Source organism: Liolophura sinensis, chromosome 3, assembly GCF_032854445.1.
Source record: "Liolophura sinensis isolate JHLJ2023 chromosome 3, CUHK_Ljap_v2, whole genome shotgun sequence".
NCBI classification, from domain to species: Eukaryota; Metazoa; Mollusca; class Polyplacophora; order Chitonida; family Chitonidae; genus Liolophura; species Liolophura sinensis.
Window position 1 is genome coordinate 5,441,006 of NC_088297.1, and position 18,619 is coordinate 5,459,624.

Consider the following 18,619-nt stretch of genomic DNA (forward strand, 5'->3'; position numbering starts at 1 on the left):
CATTTACAAAAATTATTTTCAAGTGTCTTTTTCTCCTTAAGGAAAAATCGGAAAAAATATTGAAGACCACATTTGGGAATATATTTTCGCTCTCTGTCATCTGAATCTAATGTGATTTTTATGTTTTCTCCACCTTTAAGGCTTAACATGTGTGATAAATATAGGCCCTGGCCCCAGGGTCATAAAACGATCTTAGATTTGAGTCGAATTTTAATCATTAAATTTGGTATGTTCCTTTCCGTTATTTCAGCTGAAATTTGTTTTACAATAACTTAGCCATAATTTATGTTGTCAAGCAATATTTTAACTTTGTTACATAGGAAATAACGATATTAGCGTCATTTGAGCTTTTGACTTAGGTCTAGGATGGCATTGTGATCCCAGGGCCTTTTTTCATTGTGAATTTTGTGACACAATAAGCAGTAAGTGAATAATTGTGACATGTGCTGGCCCCAATTTGTTCCTGTATCCTAGCGGGCATTGTGAATAATTGTGACATGTGCTGACCCCAATTTGTTCCTGTATCCTAGCGGGCATTGTGAATAATTGTGACATGTGCTGACCCCAATTTGTTCCTGTATCCTAGCGGGCATTGTGAATAATTGTGACATGTGCTGACCCCAAATTGTTCCTGTATCCTAGTGGGCATTGTGGATCTGTTACGAGAAGCCAAGATCAAACTGTGGCAGACGTCCAAGTGTAATGGGTCACTGGCCTGGAACGGCAGTCTGAGCAGCTCCGACTTTTGTGCCGGCTACATCTCGGGAGCCATCGGAACGTGCCACGTAAGTGAGACGGAGTTTCGACCAATCTGTGCAATGTTAGGTGCAAAAACAATTCATGGTTTGAATGTGAAGAGTGATATATTATACACATGTTTATTCAACTTGCATATTTAACGATGAAGAAAGCTTTTCCGGGTGTGAGTTACTGTAGGTATCTAGAAGAAATACCAATCCTTATTTTTGCATTATCAAATTTATTTCTGGAAAATCTCAACTATTTGATGTAAAGCTAAATATTTCCCCAATATTACATCTTTTTCGGAGGAATGTGTGTCCAGTTTCAGCTTTCTATATTCGGTTATTTATGCCCGTAAAAACGTGAAATCTGGGAGTTTCATGGGTGTACTTCCTTGGTCATGTACACAACACAAGGGCACACAACAAGTACTATTTGGACACGTGTCAGTGTGCTTTTATATGGTAAAGTGTCATGCCCCTGGGTCTTCAGCATGGCATTCCAGTGAGGCAGCGCTACAAACAGGTGGCCAATGAATCTGCAAAGCAACAAGCATACATGTATGACTAAAGTTAAGTGGAAGGTGATATTATTATAAATTACAGGCATGGGAATTTTCCTCCAATTGGCCAGTTTGTAGACTTTTTTTGTTTAAAATTTGAGAAGCGAAAAGCAACGGATATCATGAAAACAAATTAGACTTTTCTTTGACAGACTTCAGTTTTTTTTCTGACCATCAGTTCCCCATGCCTGAAACAGCAATGAAATAAACAATATGTTATGAGACTTTCAAAGAGGGCCAAATGATTTGATTGTATTGCTCTCAAAATTTGTCTGTCTGATCCAATTTTGGGATTTGGAAACACTTCACTATGTATAATAGGCGATTGTGTTGACAGGGTGACAGCGGTGGCCCCCTGGTGTGCAGGGATCAGACCAAGCGCTGGAAGCTGGTGGGTATCTCCAGCTATGTGACTGGAGACTGTACCAAGCCAGGGTACCCGCCGGTCTTCACCGATGTCAGAGAACAGCTAGACTGGATTAACTCACATATTGGTAATGCTCCTCACCATATTACTCTCCTTCTGGTATGGCCGGGAGTTCTGTCTGTCCGTCTGTTCGTCCGTCATTCTGCAAGCCTATCACACTTCGTTTTTCCAAAACATTTTTTTCAAAATGGTTCATCGTATAGAATTGAAACTTTTAACAAAATATTTTCCATTTTTGACAGTTTCTGGACTAGTCCAGAATTGAATTGAATCTGGACACGTGACATCACCATGACAAATTAGTGATCCAGTTTGAGTTTCTTCCATTTTCATCAAAATTATGGCCATTTTTGTTTGACTGTGGCCTTTGACATAGCTATTGTTCTAGTGGCTCAAACCATCAGGTTACATAATTTAATTAAAATTAATTTCAGTTAGTAACTATTAACAAAACATTAACTGATTCTTGTGTAGTTTTTAGAACTTTCCGAATCAAGAACAGGCAGTTGACCATTTGTAATCAATGTGGTTGCAAGTAGGTCACCCGGAAGTTCCAAATATTGGTGACAAATGTTTATTTGTTCTGTGACGTCATGGTGCCATCGGGAATGAAATGAAAAGTGACATCGTCATGTGAAGGGGCGATTGATCCATCCATTGCTAGGCTAAGATGTAAAAACAAAACTGTGAAATGCAAGAGGTGTTTCATAGCCACGTAAATATTTTTAAAAGACTTTTTGCTGATTACTTTACAGAATGTAAATTCCGTTGTGACAATGGGCGCTGTCTCTATGACAACGGCCAGGTGTGTAATCGGGAGAATGACTGCGGTGACAACAGCGATGAAACCAGGACATGCCGTAAGTTTCAGTCTGTTGGTGTTTTTGGGGGGGGGGGGGGGGGGGGGGGCATGCATGCTTGTCTTTATGCGCTTTTCTGTTGCATAATCATTGACTGAACTTGTAACATTTCTAATCTTATGTACAAGTCGATCATATAGGGATCCTGAGCAGGCCTCCGTGGTTAGCGTGTCAGCACAGTGCACTGGCCCAGGAGCCTCTCACCCGCGGGGTTGCTGTGAGATCAAGTCCAGCTCATGCTGGCTTTCTCTCCAGCCGTACATGGGAATGTCTGCCAGCAATCTGTGGATGGCCGTGGCTTTCCACCCAGGCCCTGTTCGGTTTCCTCCTACCATAATGCTGGCCACCGTCGCATAAATGAAATATTCTTGAGTAGACATAAAACACCAGTCGGATAAATACATAGGGATCCTCAGACCAAAAGATCCAAACAGTTGAGACCCCGAGTAGTAATCCAAATTGCTCATAAGATGAGCACATGATAGATGACATAGTTAGGTCTTACACAAGAGCAGGTGCCCTGAAGTTGAAGCAAAGCAACCCTCGACAGTCACACAATCTTCAGTAAATTTTGTGAATTTTGACATGACATCAGAGCCCATATGTATAAAGAGCCAGATATTCAGGCACAATTAAACACTTTCAATCTAGGATGGTTAAAATTTGTACACCCATTATTTTCTGCGTAACTCTTGTACAAAACATGTTCTTAGTTCATCTTTGCAAATATTTCAGTTTTATGACTTAAAAGGATACAGAATCGATGCTGATTGGCTGACAGAGCAGATAGGATTCCTTGGTTAAATCTTGCAGCCTTGGTCACGCTTGAATAAATGTTCCATACCTAAAATTCATCTTTGGCTAGGGATAGCCTGAACTTGTCTATCTCTTACACCAGCCAATCAGAATCGATTCTGTATCCCTTTAAGTCTTAAATTAAACATGGAGTCTACAGTGTTGCACATGGGTATGAATTGTGACTTGCTTATTTGTCCTCCATGTGAGCTGTTTAACATATGCATGCTGATGCTCCATTCAGTACTGCATCTTTCTGGTGTGTTTAGGGTGCAGTGAGCCTCTAACTTTATGCCCTGGATCATCTTCGTTAGAGGCTTGCTCTTTGTCATGGGCAGTTTCTTCTCAAGTTCTCTTTATGGCTCAATTACTCTTAAAGGGAAAGGAACATTAAAAATGAAGTATGCGTATTAAAGTAGAAAGGCCATTAAGAAGTGTATCCAATCAGCCAATCAGAATCAAGCAACAGTGAAACAAATCAGCGGATTTGGGTTTTTTGTCTGATTTCAGTGAATACCCTGAACTGCACGTTTGACTCGCCGTTCCTGTGTGGTTATGACCTAGGGGTATGGTTCCCGGCCACGGGAATGGGGCGGGCCACCCCCTACCCCACTCACGACCACACCCAGGGCACCTACCCAGGTAAGAGCACCACTGATAATGTTGCCTCAGCCAGGTCAGTACACGATGCCTCGTTAAAGGTAAACCATGCCTCAGACCGGAGTCACCCTAATTCTGCTAATTTTTGGGACATCTGTTCCTCTCTTTTTAGCCAATATTGTAATTGTAGCAGAAATATGTATTTTTTTTCTTTTTGTTTTTTATTTTTTCTCACATGGTTAGTCCATCTAATGAACATGAACATATTCTATATTTATTTATCTAAAAAATACTTTGTGAAAAATATAATTCTTTACCTTCACCAGTAATATCTTAAACAAAAGAAGAATTTATCTTAAACAAAAGAAGAATTTATCTTAAACAAAAGAAGAATTTTTACTGTAAATGACTCAGAGTTTTTCCTGATTCTGACAGTCATGGTGAGCTTAGAAATGTTTTGTTGTGGTTTGTTTGGAAGGGCAGGATATGGTAGGAAAAGTGTAAGTTTCAGCACCGAACGTAATATTTCACTCTTAAAATATTCCCTCTCTGCGTGCGAAATTTTAGGCCATTTACCGTACTGTACATATCTCACTTTTGGGGAGAAATCTTAGGCCATTTGCCATGCTGTACATATCTCACTTTTGGGGAGAAATCTTAGGCCATTTGCCATGCTGTACATATCTTACTTTGTGGGAGAAATCTTAGGCCATTTGCCATGCTGTACATATCTCACTTTTGGAGAGAAATCTAAGGCCATTTGCTATGCTGTACTTATCTCACTTTTGGGCAAAAATCTGAGGCCATTTGCCATGCCATTTGCCATGCTGTACATATCTTACTTTTGGGGAGAAATCTGAGGCCATTTGCCATGCTGTACATATCTCACTTTGTGGGAGAAATCTTTGTCCATTTGCCATGCTGTGCATATGTCACTTTTGGGGAGAAATCTTATGCCATTTGCCATCTGTACATATCTCACTTTTAGGGAGAAATCTGAGCCCATTTGCCAGATGGGACAGTTACATCTCTTTCTTTTGGGGAAAAATCTGAGGCCATTTGCCATGCTGTACATATCTTACTTTTGGGGAGAAATCTAAGGCCATTTGCCATGCTGTACATATCTTACTTTTGGGGAGAAATCTAAGGCCATTTGCCATGCTGTACATATCTCACTTTTGGGGAGAAATCTAAGGCCATTTGCCATGCTGTACATATCTTACTTTTGGGGAGAAATCTGAGGCCATTTGCCATGCTGTACATATCTTACTTTTGGGGAGAAATCAGGCCATTTGCCATATTGTATATGTATCACTTTTTTAATGCAAAATTTTTAGGTAATTTACGGTACTGTATCTGTTTTTCAGGTGTTTACTTGGCATCCAATGGCCAGGGAGGATTGAAGAGCCCAGTCTTCAACCTGGACACAACACACTGTGTGCGTTTCTACTATAACTTCATCACTTCACCACAAGTGCTGACAGGTGACTTTACTGTCTCTGTGGATTACTTTGCACCGTCAGGGGGCGAACCAGTCGGAAATACGAAGTTCCGCGCTCCTAATGAGAGTGACACAGAGCTTTGGAGGATGGGACAGTTCCAGCTACCCCCTGGGAAATATCAGGTCATATTTCAAGGTTACAGATCACAGGTCGTTGCCATTGACGATGTCCTTGCCCTTCCCGGTGAATGTGCAGCTCAAGGTCAGCTTAGGTTACCTAACTCTTGCCTAATCTTTTTACTTTCTTTGATAAATTGTCAATTAATTCAGTGTAAAATGAGTTTCTTAATGAGTAAACTTTAGGAATAAATTATATGTTACCTTAAAAACATGGACACAAAAATATTACTGAAATGTGACCACTGGATTTTTTTTTTTTTTTAAATTTAATGGGACAATAGGAGACTTTAATTTAAGTTGTGGGCTGTGACAATAAACAGTTGGGATCCATAGCACAAAATGTGGATATTTCTGGATATAATGAGTGAGTGCTTGGGGTTTAATGTTGTACTTAACAATTTTTTAGTCATATGACGACGAAGGAATCCTTTGGATATAATGACCTGTTTTTTTTACAAATTTTTTTTTACAAATTTACCCAAGACTTTCTATTGTGTTCTACACCTTAAGAGAAAAAAATTCTGTAAGACGGGTTGAAAGTTGGGGGGTCACGAAACCACCCTTTCATGTCTAAAACAAAATGGCTGCCCATTTTGTTAAGCATTAGACAAAAGTCACTTATTGCCACTTCGCTAGCAACCAGTAAGACTTAGTTGTACAAAATAACGTCACGAAAGCTCTGTAGAAATACTCAGACTATCTGGACAGCTGACAATTATACAAATTCAACAGATACAAGATCGCTTACAGCGACTCCAAAATAGGCATTTTCCTCTGCAGTAACATTGGGAGGGCCATTTTCTTCACCCACGTTGTTTGTTACTAAGAAGATAACATGATCTCTGGCTTCCCATCCGTCTCACAGAATAGTGCCGAGCATGACTGTTATCAGTGAAAATTATATCAAGCGCAAAGTTGGATACCGTCCATTTAACTCATTTTAAACGTTCATTGACTTCAAGGTTTAGGTAAGGAATGTGTGTAAAATTGCAGAATACTTGGAGTTTGCTAATTCTAAAACACACTTTTCTTACCTCCGCAGAGTGTTTGGCAGGAGAGTTCCGCTGTGCCCAGTCCGGGTGTATAACTGAAGCAGAGGCGTGTAATTTGGCTGTACACTGTGCAGTGAGCCCAGATGATGAGTTTGTTTGCTCAGGTACATGTAGGGATCTGTAGGGTTCTCAAATGAAACTAAATATTTCAGGCCCTGTAAGACCTTGGAAGATTTGTCAGGTCATTGAAAAATATGCAGTTTTCAAATATTGTCTCCTTACACATGAGTTATCTACATCACAGAATACTGTAGTTCTTGAACCTTTTTCGCATGTTTGGAAGGTGTTCATTCAAGCATTTTCACTCTGACACAAAACTCTCACAAATGTAAGTGAAACGTACTTGAGTCGCAGTTAAACCTAAGTGAAATAAAGAAAATTAACCCTTTTTCTTGCAATTCCAGACCGAAAGCCGTACAACTGTACGTTTGAGAACAATCTGGAGTGTGGTATAAGTCGGCAGTTTCAGACAAACGGGAACAGGTGGCTGCTAATGAATGGTACTAGGAACCACAATGTTAAGGCTGATCACACTCTGGGCACAGCCAAAGGTAAATAAACTAACCACTACACTTATTTCTTTGCTTCAAATGTTGCAGCAAGACCGAGATTACACGTTGGCCGTTTGAAATAAATCTTTAAAAGCAGTATGAATTCTGTAGCCTACAGAGCAAAACAAAGGCAGTGACGGGTTTGAGGGTTTATTGGAACTTTTTCTGTAAATGCTAAATATTTCCAAGCTACACGCACCATACCATCATGGCTTAAGCAGAATTAGGTAAAAAAGAATAATAATATGGGTCAAAGGTAATATGTTATATTATAAATTATTATTGTATTATTGTATTGTATTGTATTGTATTACAAATGGTCGTTTTGTTATTGAATAGGTGAAAAATTCATATGCCACGAAATTTCATGTCATCTTATACAAATTTCTGTTCAAACACATCGCTTTTTTTCCCTGTTAACGGAGGGGACAGAAGATAGATTTGTTTATTTATTTTTCAAATTAATAAATTGTTGATGTATGTGTATTTGCCTACACAAACATTCCCTCGTTGATCTACCACTCTTTCTGAATCTTGTAACTGACAGAAACATGATGGCAGGATTTATTCACTTAATCACGAGTCGCTTATTTAACATGATTATTTTTCTCCCCAGGTCAGTTTCTGTATTCCTCCTCTGGTGTTACGTCTTCATTTGGCCTGCTCGTGGTCCTGCCAGGGCCTCGGTACTGCGTTCAGTTCAACTACCAGGTCTTCTCCAAGCTGGCCCAGTTAACCGTGAGTATTGAGGAATGAAAACCTTACAGAGATTTCCATGGTAACCATCCGGAATATTTACCTGACGAACATATTTGACATGTTCCACAAAATTGAATTTCCATGACAAGCATCATTGACTGACATTTCCGAGAAAAGAATGCCAAGATTTCCATGACAAAAGCTGCCTTGGCTGAATTGTCAATGACAAGCTGCCGTGGCTGAATTTTCCATGACAAGCTGCCTTGGCTGAATTTTCCATGACAAGCTGCCTTGGCTGAATTGTCAATGACAAGCTGCCTTGGCTGAATTTTCTATGACAAGCTGCCTTGGCTGAATTGTCAATGACAAGCTGCCTTGGCTGAATTTTCCATGACAAGCTGCCTTGGCTGAATTGTCAATGACAAGCTGCCTTGGCTGAATTTTCTATGACAAGCTGCCTTGGCTGAATTGTCAATGACAAGCTGCCTTGGCTGAATTTTCCATGACGAGCTGCCTTGGCTGAATTGTCAATGACAAGCTGCCTTGGCTGAATTTTCCATGACAAGCTGCCTTGGCTGAATTTTCCATGACCAGCATATTTGACATTTCCATGACATTGGAATGTTCATGATAATGATAACTGACTAAGCACCTTTGAGATTTCCATGACAATCATAACAGTTCGTGAGATTTCCATGACAATCATATCAGTGCGTGAGATTTCCATGACAATCATATCAGTACGTGAGATTTCCATGACAATCATATCAGTGCGTGAGATGTCCATGACAGTCATATCAGTATGTGAGATTTCCATGACAATCATATCAGTGCATGAGATTTCCATGACAATCATAATAGTTCGTGAGATTTCCATGACAATCATATCAGTGCGTGAGATTTCCATGACAATCATATCAGTACGTGAGATTTCCATGACAATCATATCAGTGCGTGAGATGTCCATGACAGTCATATCAGTATGTGAGATTTCCATGACAATCATATCAGTGCATGAGATTTCCATGACAATCATAACAGTTCGTGAGATTTCCATGACAGTCATATCAGTACGTGAGATTTCCATTACAATCATATCAGTATGTGAGATTTCCATGACAATCATATCAGTACGTGAGATTTCCATGACAATCATATCAGTATGTGAGATTTCCATGACAATCATATCAGTGCGTGACATTTCCATGACAATCACATCAGTACGTGAGATTTCCATGACAATCATATCAGTGCGTGAGATTTCCATGACAATCATATCAGTACGTGAGATTTCCATGACAACCACATCAGTACGTGAGATTTCCATGATAATCATATCAGTGCGTGAGATTTCCATGACAATCATATCAGTGCGTGAGGTTTCCATGACAATCATATCAGTACTAAGATTTCCATGACAATCATATCAGTACGTGAGATTTCCATGACAATCATATCAGTGCGTGAGATTTCCATGACAATCATATCAGTGCGTCAGATTTCCATGACAATCACACCAGTATGTGAGATTTCCATGACAATCACATCAGTACCTGGAATTTCCATGACAAGTTTGAAGAGAAAGGCCATTGTCGTGTCACTTGTGCGTACGTGGCTAAAAGGCAAACAGGGTTTGCGTGTCATAAGGGGAAACTCCTGCATCCTCAGATTATAGAAATAACCTGCATCTGATTTGTTAAATCTGATAATGGTATGGCGCTTTCAACCGTCTCAGTGTGCACATTTCCCTTACTATGAAGTGCAAAATTTCGATTGTGCTACATGCACACCATAAAAATGAAAATTAAACTTCTATATATGTATGTACACATATATACATACAAATATACATATATTTATACAGCTTGATGCAAGGTGGACCTTACCAGGCCAAACTGGGAGTAACACCCAGCGCTTACTGACCACGTCTGGCCGACGGAACGCCACCTGGAACAGAGTTATTGCCCCTGTCCCTGTTGTCCCGTATGCGGCCCTTTGGTTCACCTTCAGTGTCCCTCCTCGGGAGCAGGTCGAGACGACGTTTGCAGCTGTGGATGATATCACTATTGAGTTAGGAGAATGTCCAGTATTTGGTAAGATCATTCTCTTTCACATGGATTTTTTATGTATATGCTAAATCTTCAATAAATTTGTTCACCGGCCCGGATAGAACAGTTGATAGAGCGTCCGCTTCGGGACCGGTAGATCCAGGATCAACCCTTGATCGAGTCACACCTAAGACTTTAAAAGAGGAAGTTGTAACTTCCTCGTTTGGTGTTCAGCATGAAGGGGATAGTGCAACGACTGGTTGACCCCTATCAGTACAATGGCTCGGGCGGGGTGGCTTACTTGCCTTAGGTAAGTCGTCTCAGTGAAGCAGCACTAAATAAAAGAGCGGTGGAAATCCGTCCTGCAACAAGGAGGCACATTACACGTACATGCACCCTAAGGATTCCTTCGTCGTCATATGACTGAAAAATTGTTGAGTACGACGTTAAACCCCAAGCACTCACTCACTCACTCACTCAATAAATTTGACCGCTAAAATATAAAGAGTTGAGATAATAATCAACGTATTTAATTAATGTTTGGATACATAATTCCCAAAATTTGTATTTGGTCAGGTAAGGAACTATGTAGAAATGAAGTATGCTGTCTATAACAGGTAATATTACAGACCTCTAATGTGACAAGACATGTATGATGCCTGCGTGTTGTTCTCACTGCTACCAATCGCACCCTGATCAGTGTGATATCAGCTCGATTATGGTCAGATTTGTTAAGAATTTAGACTAACATTCGTTCCATCCCTTATGGAGCTATGTCGAGTGTTGTTCTCACTGCAACCAATTGGACCCTGATCAGTGTGATATCAGCGCGATTGTGGTCAGATTTGTTAAGAATTTAGACTAACATTCGTTCCATCCCTTATGGAGCTATGTCTGATTTAGTAAACTAAACCAAGTGTTGTTCTCACTGCAACCAATTGGACCCTAATCAATGTGATATCAGTGCGATTGGACACCACACCTCTATCGGGTCCCCATTGTGTAAAGAACGATATCATAGCCTTCTAGACGGTCAAAGACTTGCTAAAACGTGTTGTGAAACTTCTTTTTCAGATGCCCATGTTACAGTAAATGTGATTCTGCAATATTTGCTGATTTTTTACCTTAAGGAGTTTTACCTTTGGCAATAGAATAGTTCTCGAAACGTCTGAGTTCTTGAGCAATAGGGTTAACCTTAGACCCCAAAGAAATATATAAATAAATTACCTTATAACTGAGACAATACGATTTCCCGAATATCCATGACTGTAACATCTAATTTCATTGGTCATTTCAGATTGCCCGACAGGAACCCAGAAGTGCAAGGATGAGAATTTCTGTATAACTCCGTCACAAGTCTGCGATCGCAAAGTTGACTGTAATGATCTCTCTGATGAGGCCAACTGCAGTGAGTAATCTCCCTTTGGCAGCTTTTCATCCAGGGACTTTGATACTTATGATACAAAGTTATGTAGTAAAAATTTAGTCCAATAATTCTAGTTTTATTCCCTGCTACACGTATTGGAGAATAGTAATGTATTTGTAGTACTGGTTTTGCAGCAGTTGATCTCACTACTGATTTTGCAGCTGGCTACACTACTGATTTTGCAGTTGACTACACTACTGATCTTGCAGCTGACTACACTGCTGATTTTGCAGTTGACTACACTACTGATCTTGCAGCTGACTACACTATTGATTTTGCAGCAGTTGACTACACTACTGATATTGCAGTTAACTACACTACTGATTTTGCAGTTGACTACACTGCTGATTTTGCAGTTGACTACTGATTTTGCAGTTGACTACACTGCTGATTTTGCAGTTGACTACACTACTGATTTTGTAGTTGACTACACTGCCTGATTTTGCAGTTGACTACACTGCTGATTTAGCAGTTGACTACACTACTGATTTAGCAGTTGACTACACTGCTGATTTTGCAGTTGACTACACTGCTGATTTTGCAGTTGACTACACTACTGATCTTGCGGTTGACTACACTGCTGATTTTGCAGTTGACTACACTGCTGATTTTGCAGTTGACTACTCTACTGATTTTGCAGTTGACTACACTACTGATTTTGCAGTTGACTATGCTTCTGATTTTGCAGTTGACTACACTACTGATCTTGCAGCTGACTACACTGCTGATTTTGCGGTTGACTATGCTTCTGATTTTGCAGTTGACTACACTACTGATCTTGCGGTTGACTACACTGCTGATTTTGCAGTTGACTACTCTGCTGATTTTGCAGTTGACTACTGTACTGATCTTGCAGCTGACTACACTGCTGATTTTGCGGTTGACTATGCTTCTGATCTTGCAGTTGACTACACTACTGATCTTGCTGCTGACTACACTGCTGATTTTGCAGTTGACTACTCTACTGATTTTGCAGTTGACTACACTACTGATCTTGCGGTTGACTACACTGCTGATTTTGCAGTTGACTACACTGCTGATTTTGCAGTTGACTACTCTACCGATTTTGTAGTTGACTACTCTACTGATCTTGCAGCTGACTACACTACTGATTTTGCAGTTGACTACTCTACTGATCTTGCAGTTGACTACTCTACTGATCTTGCAGTTGACTACACTACTGATTTTGCAGTTGACTGCTCTGCTGATTTTGCAGTTGACTACTCCACTGATCTTGCAGCCTACTACACGGCTGATTTTGCAGCTGACTACACTTTGAAGAATAGTACTGGGATGTCATGAAAAAATACAATAACTGAATAGTCATGAATAAATGTCTCAGTGATAAATTTTTAATGGGTTTTCTCTTCTCTCATGTGTACATGTATGTACTGTTGGCATGATCACTGCATGGGTGTTTTTCTCTTTATTATCATAGCCTGACAGTGAAACATCTAATCCACATCTGAGTGTAACTTTCTAATACTGGCCTTCAGATTTTGTTCTTCTGGAATTATTGTCAGATTTGATCTTAACAAGTCATGATTTATTGTTTTAAAATGTCTATGGCAGCCCTGCATGAAGTGAAGAAGTCATATTTTAATTGTTAGGATTTTTGTATGTGTTTCTATTGGTTATAGTTGCTTGCCTATTGATCATGAGGACACATGAGGCGTGAGCTCAAACCCGTTGGGGGCTCAAACCCAGCGTGAGCTCAAACCCGGCGTGGGCTTAAACCCAACGTGGGCTTAAACCCAGTGTGTGGTCTCAAACCCAGTGTGGGCACAAACCCAGTGTGTGGACTCAAAAAATGCACTTGTATATAATGTTGAACTTAAATCAAATAAATGAATGCGTAATATTGTGTTTGGTTTTCAGCATGTGGGGAGACAGAGTTTCGCTGTGATAACGGTTTGTGCGTGCCCTCATCCCTCACCTGCAATGGAGTAGAGGACTGCCTGGATGGATCAGATGAGCGTGATGTTTGTGGTAGGTCCCTGGTATCAGTAAAGTTGTTTCAGGTTTTGGTTGGAATCATGTTTTGGATAAAGAGAATGCATGTGTATAAATTATCACAGACAAAGTTCGAGACGGATTGTTTGTGTTTTTTGTCGTCATTTCCTGCCTTATCACTGTGACCCCAGTGAACTTGGCACTGTTCAAGATTTGTATACAAAATCTGCTATTGGTGGCAATGATGTAAAGCGAAAGGTGGAGTGTGATGCATGCGCCGTAAGGAGTATGGTTTTCTCCATGTGGGGCCATTTTTTGTTGATGTGATTAAACGGATTAAATTCCCATTAATTGGCCCTGAGTCAGCAAAGTCAGAGGTTGATATCCAAGGTGATTCTTGGCGCAAGACTCTACCATTGGCAGTGTTGATGCTCATAAGCTGTTCAGACAGACCCAGAAGGAGTGGAACCATTTCTTCGGTACGTGGGAAGGCCTGTCACCAACCTTCGGATGGTCGTGGGTTTTCACCGGGCTCTGTCTGGTTTCCTCCCACCAACACAGTCATAATGTCAAGAAGATGATGTTGAGAAGGAGTTTAATTGGTATTAACTATTTAGTAGTAGTTTCTAGTTCAAACTTTTTCTATCGCTAAAGGTAGAAAAACTCCTACTGTATCATGTGACCTGTCAAAATTTAAGGCAACTGTTTCAGGATCACATTTACTATAACAGTGATGTCTGAAAGAAGTTGTCCAAAAAGTTCATTTAGAGTAGACAAATGATGGAGAAAATTGAGGAACTGAATGTTTTTGAACTTCAAAAAGAGGAAAGAGGTGTGATTTGTGCCTTTGTGATGCAGTGAGGCAAGTGATCAGTAATTTAATGTCTACAAAGGTTGTCTAACATTTTTCACAAGTCACATGATACAGTAGGACTGTTATTACCTTTAATTACTGAAGAGTTCAAACTTGAAACTCACCTATTAATTAATAATAAGTCCAGCATGAAATATCCATGAAAAAAAATAAATTATTTGTAAAATATTCCTTTTAAAACATTGATAATGTGTCTGTCCTTTGTAGATTCCTTGCGTTCTGTGAACTGTGACTTTGAAGACGCGTTTATCTGTGGTTACAAGATCACCAGTGTCAGTCAGTATAGGTGGTTTAGAGAGTCAGGATCCACAAAAACCAGTAGGACGGGGCCATCTGTTGATAACACCTACAACAACTTTACAGGTATGCTTGAAGCGTTAATGACCTCCTGCAGGTATCAGTTGTGTGTGACCTTGCTGTGAATTTAACAGTTATATATTGTTATGCAATAAAATACTTTATGTTGTTCGGTTTAATCTCTAAGCTGTCTTAAAGTAAAAGAAAGCTATAACACGAAGTAAAGTTCATCACACAGACAACTGAAAACTATGTGTAAAAATACTTTCATTTATTTTTTTAGATCTTTTTAAAAGTGATGAAAGGCATTCAAATATTTGAATTCTGTGGTGGGCTTTTTGGGCCATACTGACGGTATTTAGGAACTCTGACGTCACATCAGCGTTTTTTTCCTGATGTTCACGAGAAGGAAGGAAGCTTTGGGAACATTATTTCAGTAATCTTTTACTCATGGGTACAAAGAGTTATTACAACATTCAGTGTCGTGATTATAGCTGGAAAATCTTCTCGTGACGTCAGAGGTCCTCAACTCTGGTCCATAAAGCCCACCTCAGAATTCAAAGCATTAAACAGCTTTAACTCTCTTCACAAAAATCTAAAAAAAATAAATGAAAGTATAATTATGCATGGTGTTCAGTTGTCTGTATGATGAACCTTACTTTATATTTTAGCTTTGTTTTACTTTAAATGACAATAAATTTCACCCATGACCAACTTTCCCATTATGCTGGATTCTGAGAGTTCTATTGAGAAAGATGTTTTGAGGTTTGTTAGGAACATGGAATGATAAATTGCTGGAAAATTGTTAATATCAGCATGGAAAATAATATTTTGTGACAGTTATTTGCCCCTGAAAATGTACGATTGTGGGTGAATATTTAGGTCATTCAGAGTAATCGACTGTGATCGAGAAATATGTGGGCTTTTATTTCTGGGCCGTAATGACCCAGGAGTCTCTCACGAATACGGTCACTCTGAGTTCAAGTCCAGCTCATGCTGGCTTCCTCTCCGGCCGTATGTGGCAAGGTCTTTCAGCAACCTGCGGATGGTCGTGGGTTACCCCCGGGCTGTGCCCGGCTTCCTCACACCATAATGCTGGCCGTCGTTGTATAAGTGAAATATTCGTGAGTACGGCGTAAAACACCAATCAAATAAATAAATCAAATTCTTTTTCAGGGCACTATATGTACTCGGAGGCGAGTTTTGGTAACAAAGGGGACATAACTGAGCTGACCTCAACCACGTTCTCCGCAAATCTGAGCGACAACTTAGTGTTTTATTACCACATGAGAGGTGCTAATATCGGAGAACTTGCTGTCCTGAGTGCTTCGGGTGCGGCAGGGCCACCAAAGCGAATCTGGGACAAATCAGGTGACCACGGTAACGAGTGGAAGTTCGCATGCGTCCCATTACCGTCAGGAAGTGACATTCAGGTGACCTTCTTGGTAACCCACACAGGTGGTATCTACGGAGATGTTGCCATTGACGACATAGCAGTCACCAGCACACCTTGTCCAGGTATGTATAAATGTATCCATGGTAACCATTTTAATGAGCTAGTATTTATTTATTTATTTGATAAGTGTTTTACGCTGTTCTCAAGAATACTTCACTTATACGACGGAGGCCAGCATTATAGTGGGAGGAAACCGGGCAGAGCCCGGAGGAAACCCACAGCCATCTGCAGGTTGCTGTCAGAGCTTCCCGCGTACGGCCGGAGAGGAAGCCAGCCTGAGCTGGACTTGAACTCACAGCGACCACATTGGTGAGAGACTCCTGGGTCATTACGCTGGGCTAGCGTGCTAACCAACTGAGCCACGGAGGCCCCCAATGAGTTATTATGTGTCTTTGGATTTAGCTGTAACTTTAAGTCAGAAGGTTTCATTCGTACCAGTACCTGGTGAATTGACCTGGTTTACTGCAGGCGGTCTAGTAAATAGCTTAAATACTCATCAAAAAAATCTATACATAAATAACTCACAGGATACCTCAGACTTCTACTGCCCACACCAGGTGTCTTAACCGTTATAAAGAAAACTTTTTGATTTCAGCATTATGTGCTGAAAATGTTGCATGTTCAGTGTATAGAGATGTTTTATGTCTTAATCCCTGTTATCATTTGCCATCTTTTTTAATAAAAATACAACATGTTTTTGTTTGCAGCAACCCCTGTGACGTCCACCCCTGGGTTTGCACCCACAGCAAGTAAGTTGAACAAAGTTTTTCTTTTTGATCTCCTTTTGGAGGACATCTGCGTGGTCGTGTTTTCAGTTGTCTGATAATCTTTTTGGGTGGTAAAAAAAACAAACCTGTCACGTTTTAGGGAGGGGTGCAGACATGTTTCAGTTCCAAGTTTTTATTGTTCTCATTTTCTCGTATGTGGGGATACTGTTTTTGGCAGTCTTTAGTTTTGTGTCTGAAAACTTGGATGAAAATTTCTACCTGGGATACAGATTTATCTGTTAATTTTGTTGTGGGGATCTGTAGCGTTTTGAGCGCTTCTTTACCACTGACATATTCGTATTGTCCCTTTGAATACAGAAGGGTTGCCCATGACATCATCATACTCTCAGAACAACTGCCAGTCAGCCATGTTGGAGTCCTGTTTACATGGGCAAATACAGCCACAGTACTCCAATATGGATGCCAGAAGGAATGTCTGTATAAGAGGGGTTGCATGACCTACTTCTGGCAGCCATATTGGAATACTGTGGTTACACCAGCCCATGTAAAGAAGACTACAGTATGACTGACTGACTGGGTCTCATTCCCTGCTGTTATTTGTTGAAGAGCACTAAACTGACGATATTATTTTGTCTGTTTCTCTACAGCGTTTAGCCCCTGTCCTGTGGGCCAAAGACCATGCTCTAATGGCCTGTGTCTATCAGAAATCATGTTCTGTAACAGCATCCCTGACTGCCCGGACGGCGGCGACGAACTCGACTGTGCCAACCGCTGAGAAAGTGCTCATCAACATGGAAACCTGCACGTCAAAGGACAAAAACGTCCAAAAACAAAGTCTTGTTTGAATTTTTCTTGCTGACAAACAGCACTAAAAGTCACTCTCTGTGTTGATTGGTCCCCTAAAATGCTGATATCCTTTCCTTTTAACTTGAGCCATTCCTTTGGGTTTTTATAGCAAGGGGCCTTTGTGTAAGATTACTTGAAATTTTTTGGGATGTTGCAGCTGTTGCTGATTTGCACCTGTTCATTTATTCACCACCACGTTTCTGAGGAAGAAAATATGTTAATATATCCGGGATTAGCTCAGTAGGAATAAGGCCTTGTTATATTTGATGTCATGTTACCATGGTTGCAGGTACTTGATGGGATTCTGAGATACGAGATATTGTTACGCGATTTTGTTTACAACGAGAGTAATACTTAACCACGTAATGGTTATATTATATGAAGGATGCATGGTTTAATGATGACAGTTTTTTGAATTGTTTTTTTTTTTTTTTTTTAATTTTTTTTGTATATCATTAGATACATATGTCTCTGTTCTTGGCACTTCCTTTATAAACTTCATGAAACTTCACAATATTATTTCCACAGAAAAAAAACAGCAAAAGCTTCTAGAAACTTGATACATAAAGTTTCGTGAAAGTGAAACCAGTATTATGTGGCTTAGTGCTTCTTCTTATTTGGAAACATTGAAACGATTGTTATGGAAACATATTTCTAAATGTACATATCTTCTACTTGTAGTTCGGTATTGTATGTCCGTGTGAAGAGACATTAGTGTGTGAATTGGATCATAGTGTCTATAACATGGAACTATTTTGCAACGTTATTAGTGTCACGAGAGTTGTATTTTTGAAACGTCCTATACATAAGTCCAGATATATTTTCTGTCTGATGAAGAATCTCATTTAATGATATTCTTTGTACATGGGAAGAATTTGTTAAGGAGAAAAATTTTAATATTTTACGAATGAATTGTTCATTTTCTGCATGTACATATTCTTCATTTGATGTATAATTATTATATTCAGTTAATTATGAAACAATTAACATTTAATTTATATATTATTTTCTGCCACGCAGTTGCATCTTGTAAAGATGAGCAGCTAACAAGATGAATACAGCCACAGTACAGTATATTTCTAT

General features: G+C 39.8%; 1 protein-coding gene across 1 annotated transcript; it reads left to right on the plus strand.

The window, feature by feature from the left end:
* The first annotated feature begins 3,532 nt into the window (after positions 1–3,532).
* On the plus strand, positions 3,533–14,063 carry LOC135464019 (MAM and LDL-receptor class A domain-containing protein 2-like). Its single transcript, XM_064741495.1, has 10 exons — positions 3,533–3,557; positions 3,896–4,027; positions 5,353–5,688; positions 6,649–6,762; positions 7,063–7,209; positions 7,826–7,947; positions 9,773–10,001; positions 11,254–11,364; positions 13,261–13,371; positions 14,047–14,063. The coding sequence occupies exons 1-10, from the start codon at positions 3,533–3,535 to the stop codon at positions 14,061–14,063; spliced, it is 1,344 nt and encodes a 447-aa protein (XP_064597565.1).
* Positions 14,064–18,619: the final 4,556 nt, after the last annotated feature.